The following is a 21,695-nucleotide window of genomic DNA, read 5'->3' as shown; positions in this document are numbered from 1 at the left end:
CCTGCACGTTACCTGCCTGGCACTATAGGCGTTTAAGTGCTGCCCTGGCCTCATTTCATGGTCTCTTGCATCACTGGTGGTGGGAGGTGCAGGGGACCGGTTTCATTCCAGCTGTTCTGACTTTGAAAGAATATCTGTGCCTCTTTGCCTTTTCCCCAGGGCTCAGGGCTCCGGATATCCTGTGGATCTTGCCTGGAGTTTCAGGCTGAGTCCCAGGGGCGCCCCCTGCAGGCTGCTTGGGAATAAGCCCCTGAAGCTCCCCGGGGCTTTCCACATTAACTGCACCTCAAAATGACTATGAGACTAAGAGCTGCCCCGAGAGGACAGCAGAGCAGGGGCCTCTCTGCTTCGTGGCACAGGCCTGCAGACCCCTGGAGAAGGTGTTGAATAGCACCTTGACCCCCCGAGCCCAACCAGTACCTTAGAGCTACTCCCGAAAGCAGGGCCCTCCCTGGTCTGGTCTCAGTAGGGAAACTTCGCTATTGTTGAACAAGGTCCTTACTGCTCAGGGAGGATTTCCGCCCCGTGACAGCCCGGGGAGGAGGCCTGCGCCGGTTGGACACTGGAGGGTGAGGGCAGGGAGGGAGCAGGCGGGAGTTCCCTCCCCATCACACCCCTCCTGCTTTCTTCTCCCCTCCGCTCCCCTCCCCTCCCCAGATGTTGCAGCCTCAGTTCAAGTCACACAACACCAACGAGGTGCTGGAGAAGCTGTTCCAGATAGTACCAGGCGAGAACCCCTACCGTTTCCGGGACCCCCGCCGGTGCCGGCGCTGTGCTGTGGTGGGGAACTCGGGCAACCTGCGGGGCTCTGGCTACGGGCCGGATGTGGACGGGCACAACTTTATCATGAGGTAAGTCCCAGGGAGCTCAAGGCAGGACCCAGGACCGGCCTCCAGGAGGGGGCCCTGGCCTCCTTGGCCTTGTGCGGCCGCGTAGGAGCGGCCAGCTGCCAGGGGTGCTGTGACAGAGGCTCAAGTCTCCCACTTGTGTTTGTCGGGGTGGATGAGGAGGCAGAACTGTCATTCTGAACTTTGCTTGAGGCCCATTCCAACTCTGAATGCCTCTGCGAAGAGCTGAAACTAGGCTCCTGGCTGATGTCTTGTGAAAACTCCCCCCAGAGGCCCTTTCACCTGCCTGGTCCCTTTTAGCAGTTGGGCCAGGAGTGTGGGCCCCAAAATAGTGTCTTGCTTAATAGCCACAGGTGATGCCTCTGGCAGACTCGCAGAGGAGGGGCGTCCTGGGCAGAAAAAGGAGCTGTCGGTGCCTGCTTTGGGCTCCCATCCCTTAACCTTTACCTCATAGCATTTCGATTGTGCAGGGGCTCATTCATTCTACAGACGTCTGTGCCCAGCGTTGAGGAACAGAGAAGGGCTGGGAGGGCACTCATTCCAGACGAAGACAGGAGCAGGGAGCCCGAGCGTGAGCAGGGACTAGAGGTAGATTTGTGACCCGGACATGGGCTGCTCATTCTGCTTCTGAACTTCCGTGTTTTCAGACTTATCTCCCTAGACTTGCGGCAGGAAATGCCACAGTGGGGATCCTTCCATCCCACTCCTTGGTGGAGGAAGAGCTCTAAGAGTAAAAATACTGAAAATGCCCAGTTTTCACTAAGCATCTCTTAGGATGAGCACTGCAGAAAGACCAGGTTTCCGAGGAGGCAGGGGGAAGGGCTTTGTCTTAGAAACTGTTGCTGTCTCCATAGCAACACCAAGGCAGCAATATGTCTCTGAGGCTTTTAACATTCCTTGCAGAACCTTTCTCATGTTGAGAATGGTTGGGGGGTGGGGGGAGAGGGGGATGCTAGGCCAAATCCAGGCATCCACAGCCACCAGCTGAGAAACACCGTCCCCATTAAGGCTTCCTCTCCAACTGCTCTGTTCCTGCTCTGTTCCTCACAGACCCCAGGGCTGTCATGGCAGAGGCAGATCCAGACTGTGGCTTTGGTGACAATAGGACCAATACTGTGTGTGGAGCTGTAGCAGTCCCAGCAAACTGTTATTAATGAATGGGAAAAATACTTCTCATCCCCTCTAGGAGACAGTATTTCTGAACCCTAAAGACCAAGACGTCAGAGGGGTACCCAGATGGTAGGCAGACCGGCAGTTCTAAAGAAATGGATTTGGGAGAAGAGAGGCAGGATCTTAATCCCTGTTCGGGGGCCAGAGCACAGTTGGTGCTGTAGGAAAGATTCTAGGCTTCTGCTTGAAGCAGAATGGAACTGAAGTGGCTGAGAACACAGACTCACTCTCTAGTTCCAAATCAGGCCACTCCTGGTTTCCCAGCCCAAAGTACCCTCCAGTCCCTCAAGGGAAGGGAACCAGAGAGGCATGAGGTACAGCACAGCGACCAGTGGGGGGGGGGAGGGGGGAGGGGCAGGCATCCTGGACACACTGTCACCACATCATGCCATCAATGGGAGATGGGCAGGAGGGAGCCAGTAGGGGAACCCCTGTGACACAGGGCCCAGCTAGGGGGTGCTGGCCACTCTATGGACAGGGAACGTTCGAACGAGCGTAAAAAAGCTGGGAGAGCGTGTGGAGGAGACTTTGCTCCCTCTCTCCCAGATCCCTGTGTCCCCAGTGGAAGCCCAGGTTACAGTCACACGCCTAGATGGTATGATTCTGAATTGTGATCCACACAAGATAGGAATGTTCTCACAATGCGTCACAACAGAAAAGGCCAACAGGTTTTTGTTTAAAGCTGGATCACTTGTTTTTAAGATGCTCACCAAAAAAAGGGAGCTTTGATCCTGTGTTTTGCACCACTTGAAAGGAGTTAGAAGTTGTGTGTCACAGCCTGGGGGATGGGCAGGGGGGAGATTGCTCTGGGGTTTCAGGTTCTTCTAAGACAGCAGAGGAGAGACAGCCCCACATTGCACGTCAGCCCGGGACAGCTGAGGGTGGGCTCTGTCAGAACACGGGCATCCCTCTTGGCCTTGGAGTGGAAAGGGAGACAAGAACTTAAAGTGCAGGGACAGGGTGGCTGGGACGGGCAGAATTGAGCCATCTGCCCAGGGGCCGAAGGGGTGCTTCAGCTTCTTGTCTTGGTTCCATGTCTTCTAGGGAAGAGGACAGAACAGCCAGGTGAGCTGTAAGCTGTGAAAGGCTGTCTTTTCTTTTAAAAAAAAAAAAAATTATAAAAGTAATATGTGGGGCTTCCCTGGTGGCGCAGTGGTTGAGAGTCCACCTGCCGATGCAGGGGACACAGGTTCGTGCCCCGGTCCGGGAAGATCCCACATGCCGCAGAGTGGCTGGGCCTGTGAGCCATGGCCACTGAGCCTGCATGTCCGGAGCCTGTGGCCTGCAACGGGAGAGGCCAGTGAGAGACCCGCGTACCGCAAAAAAAAAAAAAAAAAAAAAAGTAATATGTGCTTGTTATTGGGAAAAAAAACCCCAGAAATGTACGCACTAAAAAGTGAATCATCCAGGACTTCCCTGGTGGCACAGTGGTTAAGAATCCGCCTGCCCATGCAGGGGATACGGGTTCGAGCCCTAGTCTGGGAAGATCCCACATGCCACGGAGCAACTAAGCCCGTGAGCCACAACTACTGAGCCTGTGCTCTAGAGCCCACGAGCCACAACTACTGAGCCCACGTGCCACAACTACTGAAGCCCGCGCACCTAGAGCCCGTGCTCCACAACAAGAGAAGCCACCGCAGTGAGAAGCCAGCGCACCGCAGCAAAGAGTAGCCCCCGCTCACCGCAACTAGAGAAAGCCTGCACGCAGCAACAAAGACCCAATGCAGCTAAAAATAAAACATATTTTTTTTAAAAAAAGTGAATTATCTCATTCCCTAAGAGTAACCATTGTTAAAACTTTAATACTCTTCCAGATTTTTTTCTATTCTTATACAAAAGTTAGTTTTTATTCTTCCTCCCTTCCCTCCTTACTTCATTGCTTCCTTTCTTCCTTCCCTTCTCTCTCTCTCTGCCCCCTCCTTATCCTTTCTTTTTTTTTCTTTCACAAAAAATAGAATCACACTATCTAATTATCAGTTTTCCTTTTCTGTGTTGTAATTTCCTCTGACTGCACAGGTATTCAAAAGATATGTGTTAAAAGGAAAGAAGTGAGATTCCTCACGCCACTTGGTTTTTTTCACTCAATAGCTCTTGGACGTATTTCTTACCAGCACAGGTAAATCTACTTTGTTCATTCTGGTGACTACATGCTATCCTGTTACATGAATGTACCAAAATGTATTAACCAGTTCTCTATTGTTTGACTGGTTTTCCTTTTCACTATTGTAAATAATACTGCAGTGAATATCCTTTGCACACTTATGCAACCATTTTTATAGGATAAATTTTAAGAATGGAATTGCTGGATAAGTGCATACCTATTTACATGTTTGATGGCCAGCAACAAACTGTCCTCTAAAACTCTTGTACCAGTTTCCAGAGTGGTGTCTTCTCACACCACCCTCTTGTCCCTGCAGGATGAATCAGGCGCCAACCGTGGGCTTTGAGCAGGATGTCGGCAGCCGAACCACCCACCATTTCATGTACCCCGAGAGTGCCAAGAACCTGCCCGCCAACGTCAGCTTCGTGCTGGTGCCCTTCAAAGCCCTGGACCTACTGTGGATCGCCAGCGCCCTGTCCACGGGGCAGATCCGATTGTGAGCTCCTCTGCTGGCTGGAAGTGGGATATGGGTGACAGGCCCACCTTGGGAGGAGTTGTCCAGGGAACGGATCTTAGAATTCCTTTCATTGAATATTTTGGCCAAGAGGGGCAGGTGAGGAGAGAAACAGTGGTAGGGAGGGCCCAAAACGGTGGTTAGCTGAGGCCACAGCTTGTTTTGGGTCACTCCCTGCATGGTGGCAGCCAGCACACTGGTGGTAGTAAGGTGGAGAAGGACACTTTTCCAGGTCTCCTTTCTAGGAGGTAGCTCCTACTGTGGGAGCTCTGCCTTCTGAGAACTTTCTTTGGAGGCAGTTGCCCAATCACAGCTGGGAACCTCAGGAAATTCAATTCACCAAGTAGTTTTTTTTTAACAGCTTTATTGAGATATAATTCACATACCATACAATTCACACATTGAAAATGTACAGTTCAGGGGCTTTTAGTATGTCTACAGAGTTGTGTAACCATCACCACAATTAATTTTAGAATACATGCATGTTCTAAAGATGAAGATAACCTGAAGATACTCCTGTACCCCTTGGCCATCTCCCCCACTCCCTCCACCCCTCCTCCCTCCCAGCCCTAGGCAACCACTAATCTACTCTGTCTCACCAAGGTTTGTGTGTGTGTGTAAAAATGTATGCGTGTAACAAAATATACTATTTTAACCACACAGTTCATTAGCATTAAGTATATTCACATGGCTGTGCAAACCTTACCACAGCCCATCTCCAGAACTTTTTCATCATCTCAAATGAAAACTCTGTACCCACTAAACAGTAACTCCTCATTCCCCCCTCCTGCCAGCCTCTGATAACCACTATTCTTTCTGTTTCTATGATTTGACTATTCTAGGTACTTCATACAAGTGGAATCATATAGTGTTTGTCCTTTTGCGTCTGGCTTATTTCAGTAGCATAATGTTTTCAGGGTTCATTCACGTTGTAGCCTGTGTCAGGATTTCATCCCTTTTAAAGGCTGCATAGTATTCTAGTGTATGGATATACCAGATTTGTTTATCCATTCATCTGTCAACGGACAACTGGATTGTTGCCACCTTTTGCCTGTTGTCACCACGTATTTTTTAAACACGGAAGTATAAGTTACAGTTTTCTGACTTTATCTTACGTTTGGGAGTCATAAGGGCTAAAATAAGTGCTGTAGAGTTTAAGTCCCATGAATACTCAGAAATGGGAGTGTAGGTTACAGGCACCATGGCTGACTAATAGGGAAGGAAGGATTTGTGCCAAATATGAGGAGAGTAGCAAGAGGGCTATTGTGGGCAGAGGTAAGAGCACAAACATGGTGGGTGTGAGATGATCACAGCAGAGCCTTGTGGGAAGAAAAGTTGGGGCTGGGTTATGGAAGGCCCCAGTGCTTGTCTAAAACATCCTTATTTCATCTTGAAGGACATAGGGAGCCACTGAAGGTTTCTGAGCGAGGAACTGCAGTGATGTGCTATGGGACAGCAGTCTGGAAGCAGGGGAGCCTGTCGTGAGGCTGTCATCACTTGGGCCTCAGTGGGAGAAAAGGCATCCCTGGGTCCATGGAGCCACCTCAGTGTTATTTTTCTTTCTGCTTTCAGCACCTATGCCCCAGTGAAGTCCTTCCTTCGAGTGGACAAAGAAAAGGTAAGTTTCCTCCTCCCCTTTCTTCATCCCCACCCCAGAGGAAACAGTGCAGACCTGACTTGTGCTGTGCCTGGTCTTGTGGTTCAGATACCCCCAAACCCTTCTAGAACCTTCAGAGTGCCCATCTGCTGGTATGCCTGACCCCACACAGAGGCTGCAGGAACCAGAGAACCCTGATGAACAGGTCCACTGGCAAGCATGGAGGAACTGGCAGAAGCTGCTCAGAGCCTGGCCTGAGCCTCCAGGCCCCCAGAAGCCCTCACGTGCTCATTACACCTTCTCCTCTCAGGTCCAGATCTACAACCCAGCCTTCTTCAAGTACATCCACGACAGGTGGACAGAGCATCACGGCCGGTACCCTTCCACGGGGATGCTGGTACTCTTCTTTGCTCTGCATGTGTGTGATGAGGTGGGTAGTTGATAAAATAGCGGGACCCATAGATGAAAGGGAGTCCGCCCTTGTTGGGGCTTAGCAGTGCCTCAAGAGGAATGTGTTTTTGCAGGAAGAAACAAAGTGGCTTTCAGTCCCCCAATTTCTAGGTTGTAAGGTATAGATCTGCATTTCCCAGACTTAACTACTTTCATGATTTTACCAAATCTGAAATCATTTCATTGAAACGTTAAATTTATTTGAAAAGGAAATTGAATACTACTACCATAATTGATATTACTTGCCATAAACAGTAAGCATAAACGTAAATGGAATGGAAATGACATAGTTAAGTAGTTAAGTTTCAGCAGGATGGTGTCTCCCACAGCTGTGGGCCCCAGGCCTACTCTGTGTTAAAAATGGAGGTTAGTCATTCAAGAAGCCCATCTCTCTAGCAGGAGGAGCTACTGTGCCATACACGGTAGTGCTCATGCCCAGCACACCCACTTTTGCCAGTAAACTCTTCAGTGTATGGTACTGGGTACTTGACCAGCTTTCAATAAAAGTACTCCATTAAAAAAAAAAAAAGTTAGCAAGGGTTGGAGAGCTGTCACAGACTAGCCCCAAACTGAGGTGTTCTTGATGTAATCAGAGGGTGGTTGGAAGGAGAACCGGAAGGGATCAGAAGTCTCCCTCTGGGACTGTGTCCTTAGCGTCAGGGCTGGGTGTCCCCGGTCTAACTGCGCGCTGTAAATTGATGAGCTGCCGGCCTCTGGCTGGGGTCGGCTCGTCGCGTTTCCCCTCTCCTTCCGCACCACGACCCGAGGCTCTTCCGCGCCCTCTGCTCCCTGGTCCCCGACTTGGGGTGACCCGCGCCGCCCTCCCCCGCAGGTGAACGTGTACGGGTTCGGGGCCGACAGCCGGGGCAACTGGCACCACTACTGGGAGAATAACCGGTACGCGGGCGAGTTCCGGAAGACAGGCGTGCATGACGCCGACTTCGAGGCCCACATCATCGACATGCTGGCCAAGGCCAGCAAGATCGAGGTCTACCGAGGGAACTGAGCCCGACCCAGCCGTGACTCTTCCGGCCCTACCGCGAAGCGCCGGCAAGCGCTCCAGCCGGGACTCAGAGTCAGCCCGGGGGTGGTGGCCTAAGCGCGGGCGCGGCGCTCTATTGGGCGTCAGCAGGCAATCGGGAGCGACGCCGCCGCAGTCTGGACCAATCATGCTTCAGTCTAGCGAGCGCCGGCTATCCTCCGCCAATCACGAGACTCTGGGCGCTGGCCGGGCCTAGCATCAATCAGCGCTGGCGACGGCCGGAGCCTCTGTTTCTCGCAGCCAATCATGCGACTCAAGGAGAACTTCCGGCGCTGGGGCCCGTCTCCTCCAATCAATGGCCTTCGGAGGCGGGCCGGCGGCCGATCAATCCCCACTCCCGTATGCTTTTGGGTAGGATTTTATCGATATTTCACGCTTTCAAAGGAGCAGAAGTTTGTTCCGGCCCCGAGAAGTACTTTCCTCAGGCTCGGGCGGAGGCGGCTCAGTCGCCGGCCGGCCTGACCCCGCAGGGGGCGCGGAGGAGGAAACGGTGGGGAAGGTGAGGGACAGTAGCGGCCCGGCCTCCCCTTCCCGGTGGTCCCTTGTGGCGGAGGGGCGTTCGCGGAGGCTTTCGGGAGGTCGGCGGGTGGTCAGGTGGTTTCCAAGGAGCGCGTTTTTCCCCAGGGGAAAAGTTAGAGCCCTCCCAAACCGCTCTGGACCTCCGAGAGAACTAGACCTCACATTTCCTTTATCGGTCAGGCGCAGATGGGTGAGTGCAAACCCACCAAAGAAATGCGGTGAGAATCCAGAGGGTACGGGGGTCCCCTCCTCCTGCCTCCTCCCCTCCCGCCTTTGGCCACCCTATGGAATGGCCTTTCTGACCATGGCATTTAGTGTCTCACCAGAAAACTAGAATTGTTTTCACGTCTTGCTGGGGGCGGAATTCGCCTAGGGCTTAACTCTGGAACACAGGTGAAAGAATAGGGCAGGAAACAAGGAAGCCCCGTCACATCAGATGTAAGGTACACTTACGTGTACTCTCTGCCCCTGTTGTTCGCCCACAACCTTTTTTAAGTGTCTCTCCTTAGGTCCTGGGCCTCCTCCCCAGCCTACTTGTTGCTCTGGGAAAAAAAAAAAAAAATCAAAACTTGCCCTGTGATTGGGGCACTGCTGCCAACACGTAGGAAAGAAGGCTGGAGATGCTTTGGGCTCATGATTTAGCTAACCTGAAGTTACTAGGGGTGGCTGACCAACAGATTCTTTGCAAATAGTAAGCTGGCCATGCAAATAGCTGGGGAGGAGTAGACTTGCCCCCTGCATGCCTCCTCCCCTGCCGACACATCCCTTCCCCCTTGCTCACCTGCTGCCTTTTCCCTCTAACCCACTATCCATTTCCAGCTCTAGAAGGGCTGCGAAGCTAACAACCAGAGGTTACAGCTGGACGCTACTTGCATGACTGAACCCAGCTTAAGTCCCTAGAGGAAGCTGCTGAGGGTGTTCTCACCTTTCAAGTTTGGGGAAGTGTAGGAGGCGTGAAAGGGCTTCTGTGAAGCTTCCAAACCACTAAAAGGATCCCCCTTCCCAACAGTGACGAACACAAAAACCACCCTTTTTTCTTGGTGAGTTGATACCACCTGGTAGCCTCCTGGCCATTGGTGTAGTTCCTGCAGCTGGCTGGGGGAACAGTAGCCAGCAGGGGAGTGTATTAGAGGGTTAGGGCAGGGCAGTGGGCACCCCTAAAAGTTAATATATTGAGAACTTAGATTGAGTCTGTCCTTTCCCAGTTCCAGAAGTAGGAGGAGTAAAGAATGTTTGTGGGTTAGGGGAGCCTTTAGTGGAACGCCTCTCTCACCACCTCCTGTTGTCATTTTAGAGAGTCAAGGTACCAGTTATTCTTGCCAGTCTCATCTCAGTGCTTCCTGAAGAGGCTCTTTTGAGTGTTTAAAAGATGAAAAAACAATGCAATATGCCAAACAGTATTGAGCAGAATAATTTATTTCTTTTCTGTTCCTTTTTCTTCTTTTGTTTGGATTTTGTTTTGTTTAAAACATTAATAAATCCCCATTCTGGAAGAGGTAGGTCCCAGCATCCGGCCCAGATCTTTTCTACAACAATTATTTAAACAAATGTTGTTTTATTTTCTTCCCTTTTTCTCTGAATTAAAAAGAGCAAAGAAACTATATAGTCGTTTGTTTGTTCTGAAATGTGTTTGCTGGTGAAAAGAAGGTGTATCTGTCAGTGGGAAGTTGTGACCACGTAATGGCTAAGACTGTTGTGGGTGGATGTGAAGAGGGGAGGGCACGACTCCCACCCTTTCCTTATACGTGAGGCTTCCCAACCCCCAACTGCCAGCTATGCCTTCTGGGAGGGTGGCCTTCACCACTGTCCTTCAGGGCCCCTGAGTCGATCAGCAGGGCAGACACTGTCCGCTGCAAGGCGCCAGCACAACATGCAGATCCAGCAGGCACCAGGATGGGGCTTTTCTCCCCTCCTTTTCCAGGTTCTGTGGAACTTCCCATGATGCCATAGGTGTGGTTTGGCAGGGAATTGGCAGAATGGTAGGAGCTGGTGCCACAGGGGTCTGCGGTAACTGCCTGTGCTGTTAACTGGGCTGTCTGGACCCACTCAAGCCTACCTCCATCATGCAACGGAATGCCACTGAATGTACAATTTTATAGTCTGGTGGATCAGATAATGTGGGCCTCAACGATGGATCTCTCTTAGAGTCTGTAGTCACTTGGTGTCCTGCAATCCAGTTTCTGTCAATGCTCAAGAGCAAGCCCAGAGTTGCTTTTCAAATGGAGAATACTTTTTGGTGGAGGAGGGCATAGGTCTTTTTCTAAAACCCTAGGACTCTGGGCTGTAATTCTCTTATTTGGAGTTGCCATAGGCTCCATATGACATCTCTCTTTGCCACAGACACTCTCCAATAGCATTTGGTTGGCTGAGTGATAAGGTCCAGCGTCCGGATGACGTACACATAGCCTGGGCTTCCGAGAATTGTTTCTTATCTGGGCCCCAGTCTTATGGGTTGTGGGTCACCACACTTTGTGGGACCAACACTTCAGATGTTGTACCTGTTACCTCCAGAATCAGGAGTCTCACCAAATCATGTGTCTTTTTTTTTTTAATGTTGGCCAAGGACTGTGTTGTTTTGATTCAGCAAAGATATCACATCTGGAACCACAGGTTAGCATTGCCACTTGTTTACCTTTGCAATAAACTACTATCATTCTCCATGATTCAGATGGTGAGTGAATGAAACGAGGAAGAAGTCACCCACCCTTCCATAACTCAATTTGGATGGCAGCACCAATCTCTGCAAATCCTGCTGGAATGTGGTATTGAGTTTGACTTACCATGTTGGAGATAGTTCCAGGGACTTATATTAGGCCTATCCCATCATAATCACCTTCCCTCCACGGGTCTGGTTGCCAATATGGTGATTTTGCCAGGTAGTAAATATCTCTCTTTCCTTTTGGAACTAAGGAAATTACCTTAAAATGGGTCTGTGGTCTCATTGGACCCACCATTAAATGGACTTGGACCAGAGCTCCATCTATCATTAGCCATAGTAAGCTCCAACTCTCATAATAAGGTGGACTGCATTGGCATTTGGGTCTCAGAGCCAGTGTCTGATAACTCCTGATGGTCTGGGTATTTCCCTTTCCCCAATGCACTGTCACTCCAGGAAATAGGTTCCTCGGGAAAAGCTTGGGGGAAGAGCCACACTACATACCTGCTACATCAGAGAATAGTTCCTCAAAGGACCCTGAGATCGCCTTGAAAAAGGCTCCAGGTGTGTGACCTGATTAGGTCTGGGAACTGGGTAAGAAGCCAAAAATTCCCATCATTGTGACTCAGGTTTCTTCTCGGCACTCCTAGAATGTTCCTTCCCATACACATCAAGCAGTACCTTAGAGGGCTGTCCAGCATCTGTTTTACTTCTGGGGACCTTAATGGTCGATTAACTGTTGTCCCAAATGCTTATAGGTCAGAACTCTAATTGACAAACTGGGTTGTTGTGGTAAATGTGCCTCCGTGTGTCACGTAGGGAGGCACGGCTTTCTCGTCTTTGTCAGGCTGAGATCCATTCTTTTCTGACCCTCACATAACAGCCACCAGAATTCTTTAAAGATGGTGCCCCAATCACTACTACATTAAAAAAAAAATTTATTGAAGTATAGTTGATTTACAATATTGTGTTAATTTCTGCTATACAGCAAAGTGATTCAGTTATACATATATATTCTTTTTTTTTAATTAATTTTTTTTTTTTTTTTGGCTGCTTTTGGGTCTTTGTTGCTGTGCGTGGGTTTTCTGTAGTTGCAGTGAGCGAGGGTTACTCTTCATTGCAGTGCGCGGGCTTCTTGTTGCGGAGCGTGGGCTCTAGGCATGTGGGCTCAGTAGTTGTGGCACACGGGCTTAGTTGCTCCGCGGCATGTGGGATCTTCCCAGACCAGGGCTCGAACCTGTGTCCCCTGCATTGGCAGGTGGATTCTCAACCACTACGCCACCAGGGAAGCCCTACGTATATATTCTTGTTCGTATTCTTTTCCATTATGATTTATCACAGGATATTGAATATAGTTCCCTGTACTATACAGTAGGACCTTGTTGTTTATCCATTCTATACATATAATAGTTTGTATCTGCTAATCCCAAACTCCCAATCCTTCCTTTCTCCCACCCCACCTCCTCCTTGGCAACCACAAGTCTGTTCTCTACGTCTATGAGTCTGTTTCTGTTTCGTAGATATGTTCATTTGTGTCACATTGTAGATTCCACATATAAGTGATATCATACAGTATATGTCTTGCTCTTTCTGATTTACTTAACTTACTATGATAATATCTAGTTGCATCCATGTTGCTGCAAATGGCATTATTTCATTCTTTTGCATGGCTAAGTAATATTCCACTGTATATATGTACCACATCTTCTTTATCCATTCATCTGTCGATGGACATTTAGGTTGTTTCCAGGTCTTGGCTATTGTAAATAGTGCTGCTCTGAAGCATAGGGGTACATGACTAATACATTTTTTTTTAAAAGACATTGTTTTGAAATGATGGGTTTTTTTAATTTTTGTTTTTTGGCTGCATTGGGTCTTCGTTGCTGCGCGCGGGCTTTCTCTAGTTGTGGCAAGTGGGCGCTACTCTTCGTTGCAGTGCACAGCCTTCTCACTGCAGTGGCTTCTTGTTGCAGAGCATGGGCTCTAGAGCGTGCGGGCTTCAGTAGTTGCGACATATGGGCTCAGTAGTTGCAGCTTGCGGGCTCTAGATTGCAGGCTCAGTAGTTGTGGCTCACGGGCTCTAGAGCACAGCCTTAGTAGTTGTGACGCACGGGCTTAGTTGGTCCACCACATGTGGGATCTTCCCAGACCAGGGATTAAACCCGTGTACCCTGCATTGGCAGGTGGATTCTTAACCACTGAGCCACCAGGGAAGTCCCGACTAATACATTTTTTTAATATAAATTTATTTATTTATCTTTGGCTGTGTTGGGTCTTTGCTGCTGCACACGGTTTCTCTCCAGTTGCTGTGAGTGGGGGCAACTCTTCGTTGCAGTGCGTGGGCTTCTCATTGCGGTGGCTTCTCATTGCGGAGCATGGGCTCTTGGCGTGCGGGCTTCAGTAGTTGCGGCACACGGGCTCAGTAGTTGTGGCTCACGGGCTCTAGAGCACAGGCTCAGTAGTTGTAGCGCACGGGCTTAGTTGCTCCGCGGCATGTGGGATCTTCCCGGACCAGGTATTGAACCCGTGTCCCCTGCACTGGCAGGTGGATTCTCAACCACTGCGCCACCAGGGAAGCCCCCCAACTAATTCATTTTTTTTTTTTTTTTTGCGGTACGCGGGCCTCTCACTGTTGTGGCCTCTCCCGCCGCGGAGCACCGGCTCCGGACGCGCAGGCTCAGCGGCCATGGCTCACGGGCCCAGCCGCTCCGCGGCACGCGGGATCCTCCCGGATCGGGGCATGAACCCGTGTCCCCTGCATCGGCAGGCGGACTCCCAACCACTGCGCCACCAGGGAAGCCCTAATTCATTTTTTGTTTGTTTGTTTTGTTTTGTGGTACGCGGGCCTCTCACTTCCGTGGCCTCTCCCGTTGCGGAGCACAGGCTCGGGACACGCAGGCCCAGCGGCCATGGCTCATGGGCCCAGCAGCTCCCAGGCATGCGGGATCCTCCCGGACCGGGGCACGAACTCGTGTCCCATGCATCGGCAGGCAGACTCTCAACCACTGTGCCACCAGGGAAGCCCCTGACTAATACATTTTTAAATTAATTTTTAAAAACTATTTTTGGGGGCTTCCCTGGTGGCGCAGTGGTTGAGAGTCCGCCTGCCGATGCAGGGGACACGGGTTCGTGCCCCGGTCCAGGAAGAGCCCATATGCTGCGGATAGGCTGGGCCCGTGAGCCATGGCCGCTGAGCCTGCGCGTCCGGAGCCTGTGGTCCGCAACGTGAGAGGCCACAACAGTGAGAGGCCCGTGTACTGCAAAAAAAAAAAAAAAAACTATTTTTGTTGTGGGATATAATGCATAAACAGAAAAGAGCATAAGAATAAATGTACAAAAATATATAGCTTCATGAATTATTATTTTTTAAAAGCTCCATAATGGACATTTATTTCATAAAGCAAAGATGGAATACTATATAATACATATAGATTATAGATTATAAATAGATAGAATTATATAATTCCTGTGGTAAAGGAAAAGCAATTTCCACTGCCATTTGGATATCAAAATAGACTGAAGAAAAAAGAGGTAATTGAACATGTTATATGGAAGAACTGGAAAAGCTAGAATTTTATTTTTCCAGCTTTATTGAGATACAATTGACATAGAAAGTTATGTATGTATGTAAGGTATACTCATAGTGATTTTATGTGTGTGTATATTGCAAAATGATTACCACAATAAGATTAGTTAACACATCACATCATATAGTTAAAATATTTGTGTGTGTGATGAGAACTTTCAAAATCTACTTTCTTAGCAACTTTCAAACATACAGTAAAATATTGTTAACTATAATTACCATGCTGTACATTACATCCCCAGAGCTTATTTATCTTGTAACTAGAAGTTTATACCTTTGGACCACCTTAACCCGTTCCCCCACCCTGGCAAGCACCAATCTGCTCTCTGTTTCTGTGAATTTAGTTGTTTTAGGTTCCATGTAAAAGTGAGACCATACAGTATTTGTCTTTCTCCATCTGACTTATTTCAGTTAGCATAATGCCCTCAATGTCCATCCATGTTGTTGCAAAAGGCAGGATTTCCTTTTTTATGGCTGAATAATATTCCATTGTGTATATATGCACGACATTTTCTTTATTCATTCATCTGTTGATGGACATTTAGATTATTTCCATGTCTTGGCTATTGTAAATAATGCTGCAGTGAACATGGGGGTGCAGATGTCTCTTCAAGACAGTGATTTTATTCTTTTGGATGTGTACCCAGAAGTGGAATTGTTGGATCATATGGTAGTTCTGTATGCACATGCAAAAGAATGAAACTGGACCCCTATCTCACACCACTCAAAAAAATTAACTCCAAATGGATTAGACTTAAATGTAAAACCTGAAACCAAAATATATAAAGAACTCACATAACTCAACAGCAAAAAACCCAATCTGATTAAAAAATGGGCAGATATGAATAGACATTTCTCCAATGAAGACATACAGATGGTCAGCAGGTACATGAAAAGATATGCAACATCATTAATCATCAGGGAAATGCAAATCAAAGCCATAATGAGATATCACCACACTCCTGTTAGAGCAGCTGTTATCAGAAAGACAAGAGATAACAAGCGCTGGTGAAGATGTGGAACAAAGGGAACCCTTGTGCCCTGTTGGGGGAAATTGAAATTGATGCAGCCACTATGAAAAACAGTATGGCGGTTCCTTAATGAATTATTTTAAGATGAACATTCATGTAGCCACCACTCGGGTTTTGCAAGCACCCCAGAGGCCTCTCTGTTCCATCTTCCTTGCCAAGCACAGCCCCCTTCCTTCCCCTGAAGGTGACCACCGCCCTGACATTCCATATTCACTTGAGTATTTCTGGATACTCAATTCTCTTTCATTAGTCTGATTACCTAGACCCAAGTCCGCATGGAAATTTGGTTTATAATAGAGATGGCCTCTCAAATCACTTAGGAAAAGATGGATATTTAAATAAATTTTATTGGGATAACTAGATAACCATCTGGAAAAAGATAAAATTAGATCCATAGCCTAAACCATTCACCAAAATGCCAAGTGAATCAGAGCTAAATGTTAAAAATAAAACCCTAAAAGTAGTAGTTCTTTGATATATTCAAACAGAATATTATCAGCTTTGTAGCTGGTTTTTGGATTGGAATTTTTTTCATGCTCTATATAGTTCCCTGTATTACTAAAAATTGGAGCTTTTTCATTCATTTTTCTGTGTGTTCCAAACATTTTGTTAAATTCCCTCTTCCAATGTAACTGCTTCCATTTTATTTGTCCATGTGAGTTTATACCTTTTTCTTTCCTTCCCGATAAATTCAGTGAGCTCTTGGAAAGGAAAATTAGGTAAGTGTGGTGTTTAATCACATACTAGCAGACACCTTTTTCTTCGTCTGTTTTCCTCTGTCTCCACAGAGCTGATTTCTTGTGGTTGTTTATTTAACCCCTCTCTGTCATGATGGAGGCTTTTTAAATAATTGGGAATTGGAAATTTTTCTCTCTTCTGTATTAAGTGGATCAAGAAGCTGCTTGGGAATTTTGTGTACCTAGATGGAGCATATCTATGATCTGGATTGACCTTAGGGTGACTGGACAGGGAACCAGCCGTTCCAAGGCAGGGAGGGTGGTCAGGATAAGCTAGGTTGTGCTACAGTAACAAACACCCTTCAAACTCGCAGGGGCTTAAAACAACAAAGTTTGTTTCTCACTCAAGCCACTTTTCCATCACGGGCTGTGCTCATCATGGTCACTCAGGGACCCAGACAGAAAGGAGTGCTGTCTGTGGTGGATCTGTTGTTTCAGGGCCAGGAAAAGAGTGTCTGGTGAGCCACAGGCTGGCTCTGAATGCTTCTGTCAAGAAGTTCACATGTCCTTGATGTCAAAGAAGTCCCATGTCCATGCCTAGCAGGGATGTGTGTTCCTCTGGGAGAGGCACCATGTTTGAGTGAGCAGTAATACAGTCTGAACACAGAGGGCTCTTTGGAGAGAAACATTACGATTTATGGCCTGACCAGGGGTGGTGGATACACACTTGGCTGGCACTCTGGCTGGATGCTAGAGGAAGGGCAGGAAGCGATTAAATATTTTACCCATCAGAGGAGTGAACGGCTGAGGGCTGCCATTCAGCAGGCGAGGAACTGCTGCCTGTTACATATTTGGCAAAGTAGGAAAACATTCCTGGCTTGGTGAGGGGAAGGGTGAAATCCTGAAACCCTTTAAAAAATCAAATTATTCCTTTCTGAGTGAATTAGGAATCAATGCTCCTCACTACCCTTCCAGAAAAATCACAGCTTCTGCGGTGAGTTTGTCTGTGTGACAACTAACGCACAAAAATGCAAGATGGCCCCTCCCCTTACACTTGCCGAACTGTGGGTATCAGGAGCAGCCTGCTCCCCGAGAATATAGAAACAACACCTTTCATCTAACAACTGTTTCTGCTGAGAATAATGCAGGCTCTTTCTGGCAACATGGCTTCTCTCCAGGGAGAAGGCTTGGTGAAGTAGAAAGAACATATGGTGTCTGCATTCAGAAGGATCTGAGTTCAGTCCTTCTTTTGCTATGAGGTAACTTTGCCTTTTCTTTCTATACACTTAAAACTGTTCTAAAAAAATCAATTCTATTAAAAAAAAAAAAACCCACTCTTTTCAATAGAAAGAGTCAGGGGAAGGTGTCCAGAAGAGCTAACCAATCAGGAACATCCAGTTTAGAGCTTATGGGAGCAAGAAATAGTTTTATTGTAAATGTAATCATTTCGCTTTCTCTTTCTCTACTGAAATTCGGTTGTGTTCTTATTTTTGTCCTTAAAATGAGAGTATAATTAGGATTTAAAATCTAGGATTCCCATTTATTGAGTTTATTTCAGTGACTTTCTCATTTCTAAAATTTCTAATCTACCAGTGTTATGCTGGTAAACTGCCTCTGAAAACAAACTAAAACCCCTGATTTATAGTGTTGCTGATTTCTGTGGTATAAATATTCCCAGCACAGCCAGTTTCAATCTGCCAGTGATTTACCAGCCAGCTTGTGTGAGTTTCAGCACACCACTGCTCTTGTCCAAATTTACTTCATAGTTTCTTGCTCTTTTCAGTGAAATGTAATCATTTCACTTTCTCTTTGAGCATCCAAACATACTGTAAGCCTTTTATGAGGCCATTCCATAAAATAAATTTTATCTGGGGTGAATTTGATACCTTTTTTTTTGAAGTATAGTTGATTTACAATATTAGTTTCAGGTGTACAACACAGTGATTCAGTGTTTTTATAGATCATGCTCCATTTAAAGTTATTAAAAAATAATGGCTGTATTTCCCTGTGCTGTACGATATATCCTGGCTGCTTATTTATGTTATACTTAGTAGTTTGTATCTCTTAATCCCATACCCCTGTCTTGCCCCTCCCCACCTTCCCTCTATTGTTTGCGTCTTTCTTTGCATTCAATTTCTTCTCTCCCCACAATCCACAGGTGGGTTTGCTTTTTAAAAATTTTTTATTTATTTATTTTTGGCTGCATTGGGTCTTCGTTGCTGCGTGCTGGCTTTCTCTAGTTGCAGCGAGGGGGGTGCTACTCTTGGTTGCGGTGAGCAGGTTTCTCATTGTGGTGGCTTCTCTTGTTGCAGAACACGGGCTCTAGGCGCGCAGGCTCAGTAGTTGTGGCTCGCGGGCTCTAGACCACAGGCTCGGTCACAGGCTTAGTTGCTCCGCGGTATGTGGGATCCTCCCGGACCAGGGCTCGAACCCGTGTACCCTGCATTGGCAGGCGGATTCTTAACCACCGCGCCACCAGGGAAGCCCCACAGGTGGATTTAGCAATTGGCTTCATCCAGCTCCCCGCCCCTCTCGCCCTTATTCTAGAGCCAGGTGCGCTGATTCAGTGAGATCAGAGGATATCAGACCAGGCAGGCAGTTGACAGGATGGTGTGGCTTAACGGTTGCAGCGGGGATCCGCATCCTCCTGTCTCCTTTCTGGGCCTGCGTCTTGATGAAAGTCTCTGTCCAGCTGGCGTGCAGGCGAAGCTCCAATCCAGCGCCCTCCAAGCGGCGAGGCTGCCTTGAGTTCTGGTCTTGTGTGCAGCGCTTCGCTTCCCGGCACCTCTGCTGAGCGGGACCTAACAGCCTGCAGCTGCTCGGTCCCCGGACGGGAGCCCAGCAAGCTTTGGCTTCAGCCCTGCTCGCAGCTTTGCATGTTTCCCCATTACTGGTCCACAGAAGTATTCATCTTGTTTTTCGGGTCAGGCGGTGTTTTGTTTTCTAGTTTTACCTTTTCTGTATCACTGTTGTGTTTTGGGGTCAAAGCGGGTGTCACTTATCTGGAATGCTGGCACTGCACACGACCTCCTCTCCCTCTTTGCCTGTCTCCCTTCCGAGCACCCTGAGCACTGCTTCCTCTCTACCCCACCTCGCCTTGTCCCCGGCCTTTCTGGAAACTTGCTCCACTTCTCGCTCCGACTTTTCTTCTCAGAACCCCTTCCCGCATCAGTGGCTTGCATGCGCCCCTGACACACCTGCAGTCACCGTAGCTGCTGCATCCCCAGGACACTCAGTCTCACTTTCTCTCACACGTGATCCCAGCTGGACCCTGTCGCTCAGTCTCGGCTCCAGCCCACACACCCACTCACCCGGAGGTAACCGCCCGTAATCGCTCACAGCAAATCAGGCAGGCAAAACGACACTTCAAAACCTACAAAAACATGAGTAAATAATTTATAATACTGGGCTTCCCTGGTGGCGCAGTGGTTGAGAGTCCGCCTGCCGATCCAGGGGACACGGGTTCGTGCCCCGGTCTAGGAAGATCCCACATGCCGCGGAGCGGCTGGGCCCATGAGTCATGGCCGCTGGGCCTGCGCGTCCTGCGTGCTCCGCGGCGGGAGAGGCCACAGCAGTGAGAGGCCCGCGTACCGCAAAAAAATATATAAATAAATAAAAATAAAAAGTAATAATGATAATTTATAATACTGAGATGAGGAAAGGTTTTCTAGCCATGACATGAAATCCAGATTTCTTAATAATGAAGTCTGAGCAATATTAAATTTTTTGTTTTTGTTTAACATCTTTATTGGAGTATAATTGCTTTACAATGGTTAGTTTCTGCTGTATAACAAAGTGAATCAGCTATACATATGCATATATCCCCATATCTCCTCCCTCTTGCGTCTCCCTCCCACCCTCCCTATCCCACTCCTCTAGGTGGTCACATAGCACCGAGCTGATCTCCCTGAGCTATGTGGCTGCTTCCCACTAGCTGTTTTACATTTGGTAATGTATGTATGTCCATGCCACTCTCTCATTTCGTCCCAGCTTACCCTTCTCCCTCCCCGTGTCCTCAAGTCCATTCTCTACGTCTGCGTCTTTATTCCTGTCCTGCCCCTAGGTTCTTCAGAATCAATTTTTTTTTGTTTAGATTCCATATATATGTGTTAGCATATGGTATTTGTTTTTCTCTTTCTGACTTCACTCAGTATGACAGACTCTAGGTCCATCCACCTCACTGCAAATAACTCAATTTCGTTTCTTTTTATGGCAGAGTAATATTCCATTGTATATATGTGCCACATCTTCTTTATCCATTCATCTGTCGATGGACACTTAGGTTGCTTTCGTGTCCTGCCTATTGTAAATAGTGCTGCAGTGAACATTGTGGTACATGACTCTTTGAATTATGGTTTTCTCCGGGCATATGCCCAATAATGCGATTGCTGGGTCGTATGGTAGTTCTTTTTTTTAGTTTTTTTAAGGAACCTCCATACTGTTCTCCATAGTGGCTGTATCAGTTTACATTCCCACCAACAGTGCAAGAAGGTTCCTTTTTCTCCACACCCTCTCCAGCATTTATTGTTTTTTGGTTTTTTTTTCGGTACGCGGGCCTCTCACTGTTGTGGCCTCTCCCGTTGCGGACCACAGGCTCCGGACGCACAGGCTCAGCAGCCATGGCTCACGGGCCCAGCCACTCCACGGCATGTGGGATCTTCCCAGACAGGGGCACGAACCCGTGTCCCCTGCATTGGCAGGCGGACTCTCAACCACTGTGTCAGCAGGGAAGCCCTAACGTTTATTGTTTATAGACTTTTTAATGATGGCCATTCTGACTAATATTAAACTTTTGTGCAGTATTAAGAAAAAATGATTTTGTAAAGACAAACAAAAAGGAAAACGTCCACCACTCAAGACAGTCTAATTTCCCTAAAATAGAAAGGTGGCTAAAATTCAATGAAGACTAACAAGCCAGTAGCAAAATGGTGAGATAGGAATGGGCAACACACCAAAACAGAAAAGTCAAATACCAATAAACTGAAAATTTGCCAAACATCACTAAATTAAAAAAAATGAAGCAGTTATATAATCTATTTTTACTACTCAGACTGGCAGTTTTAAAAATTGATAATAGAGGGAGTTGGTAAGCACATAATAGGTATCTTTGTTATCACCGCAATAACATAAATTGGTAAAAACTTTTCGGCAGGCTATATTAACAATGTGTTAAAATGTTAAGGGTCCCCACTCTGACCCAACAACTCTACTTCCAGGTATACATCCTGAGTGAGTCTCAGCTGGGCTCAGAGAGGAGCGGGACTGGTATTTTCACCGTGGGCAGCAACACAGTGGAAGCCCCCATGTGCCTATCACTAGGAGCCATGATGTAATGCTGGGGCAGCTACACGCTGGGATGATGCTTGTTGAGAGTGAGGCACATCCCTGTCACATGTCCAAGATACACGGGTAAGTGAAAAGGCAGGTCGCACAACAGCGTGAGTAGAATGTTCACATTTTTGTAAGAGAAAAGTGGGTTGATATATGCAAACAGAAGGCAATAT

At 47.8% G+C, this 21,695-nt stretch overlaps 1 protein-coding gene across 9 annotated transcripts in view; it reads left to right on the top strand.

Annotated features, from left to right (window-relative positions):
• Nucleotides 1–21,695, top strand: part of ST3GAL2 (ST3 beta-galactoside alpha-2,3-sialyltransferase 2) — a 106,774-nt gene that overhangs the window by 47,437 nt on the left and 37,642 nt on the right. For 5 of the 9 annotated variants that reach the window (XR_007474447.1, XR_007474446.1, XR_007474445.1 and 2 more), the window contains exons 3-7: nt 658–851; nt 4,436–4,615; nt 6,206–6,251; nt 6,541–6,660; nt 21,408–21,600. Coding sequence is in view for 4 of the 9 variants with exons in the window: in XM_049703824.1 (XP_049559781.1) it covers nt 658–851; nt 4,436–4,615; nt 6,206–6,251; nt 6,541–6,660; nt 7,513–7,686 (714 nt within the window). In the remaining 5 variants the exon portion in view is untranslated. Of the gene's footprint in view, nt 1–657; nt 852–4,435; nt 4,616–6,205; nt 6,252–6,540; nt 6,661–7,512; nt 9,843–21,407; nt 21,601–21,695 lie in introns of those variants that run through there. The other 4 variants (XM_049703824.1, XM_004273251.4, XM_049703826.1 and 1 more) reach the window with 1 other exon arrangement.

This window comes from Orcinus orca, chromosome 20 (genome assembly GCF_937001465.1).
Source record: "Orcinus orca chromosome 20, mOrcOrc1.1, whole genome shotgun sequence".
Classification (NCBI taxonomy): domain Eukaryota; kingdom Metazoa; phylum Chordata; class Mammalia; order Artiodactyla; family Delphinidae; genus Orcinus; species Orcinus orca.
Note: the sequence above shows the minus strand (reverse complement) of the source record. Positions and strands in the feature narration are given on the sequence as shown.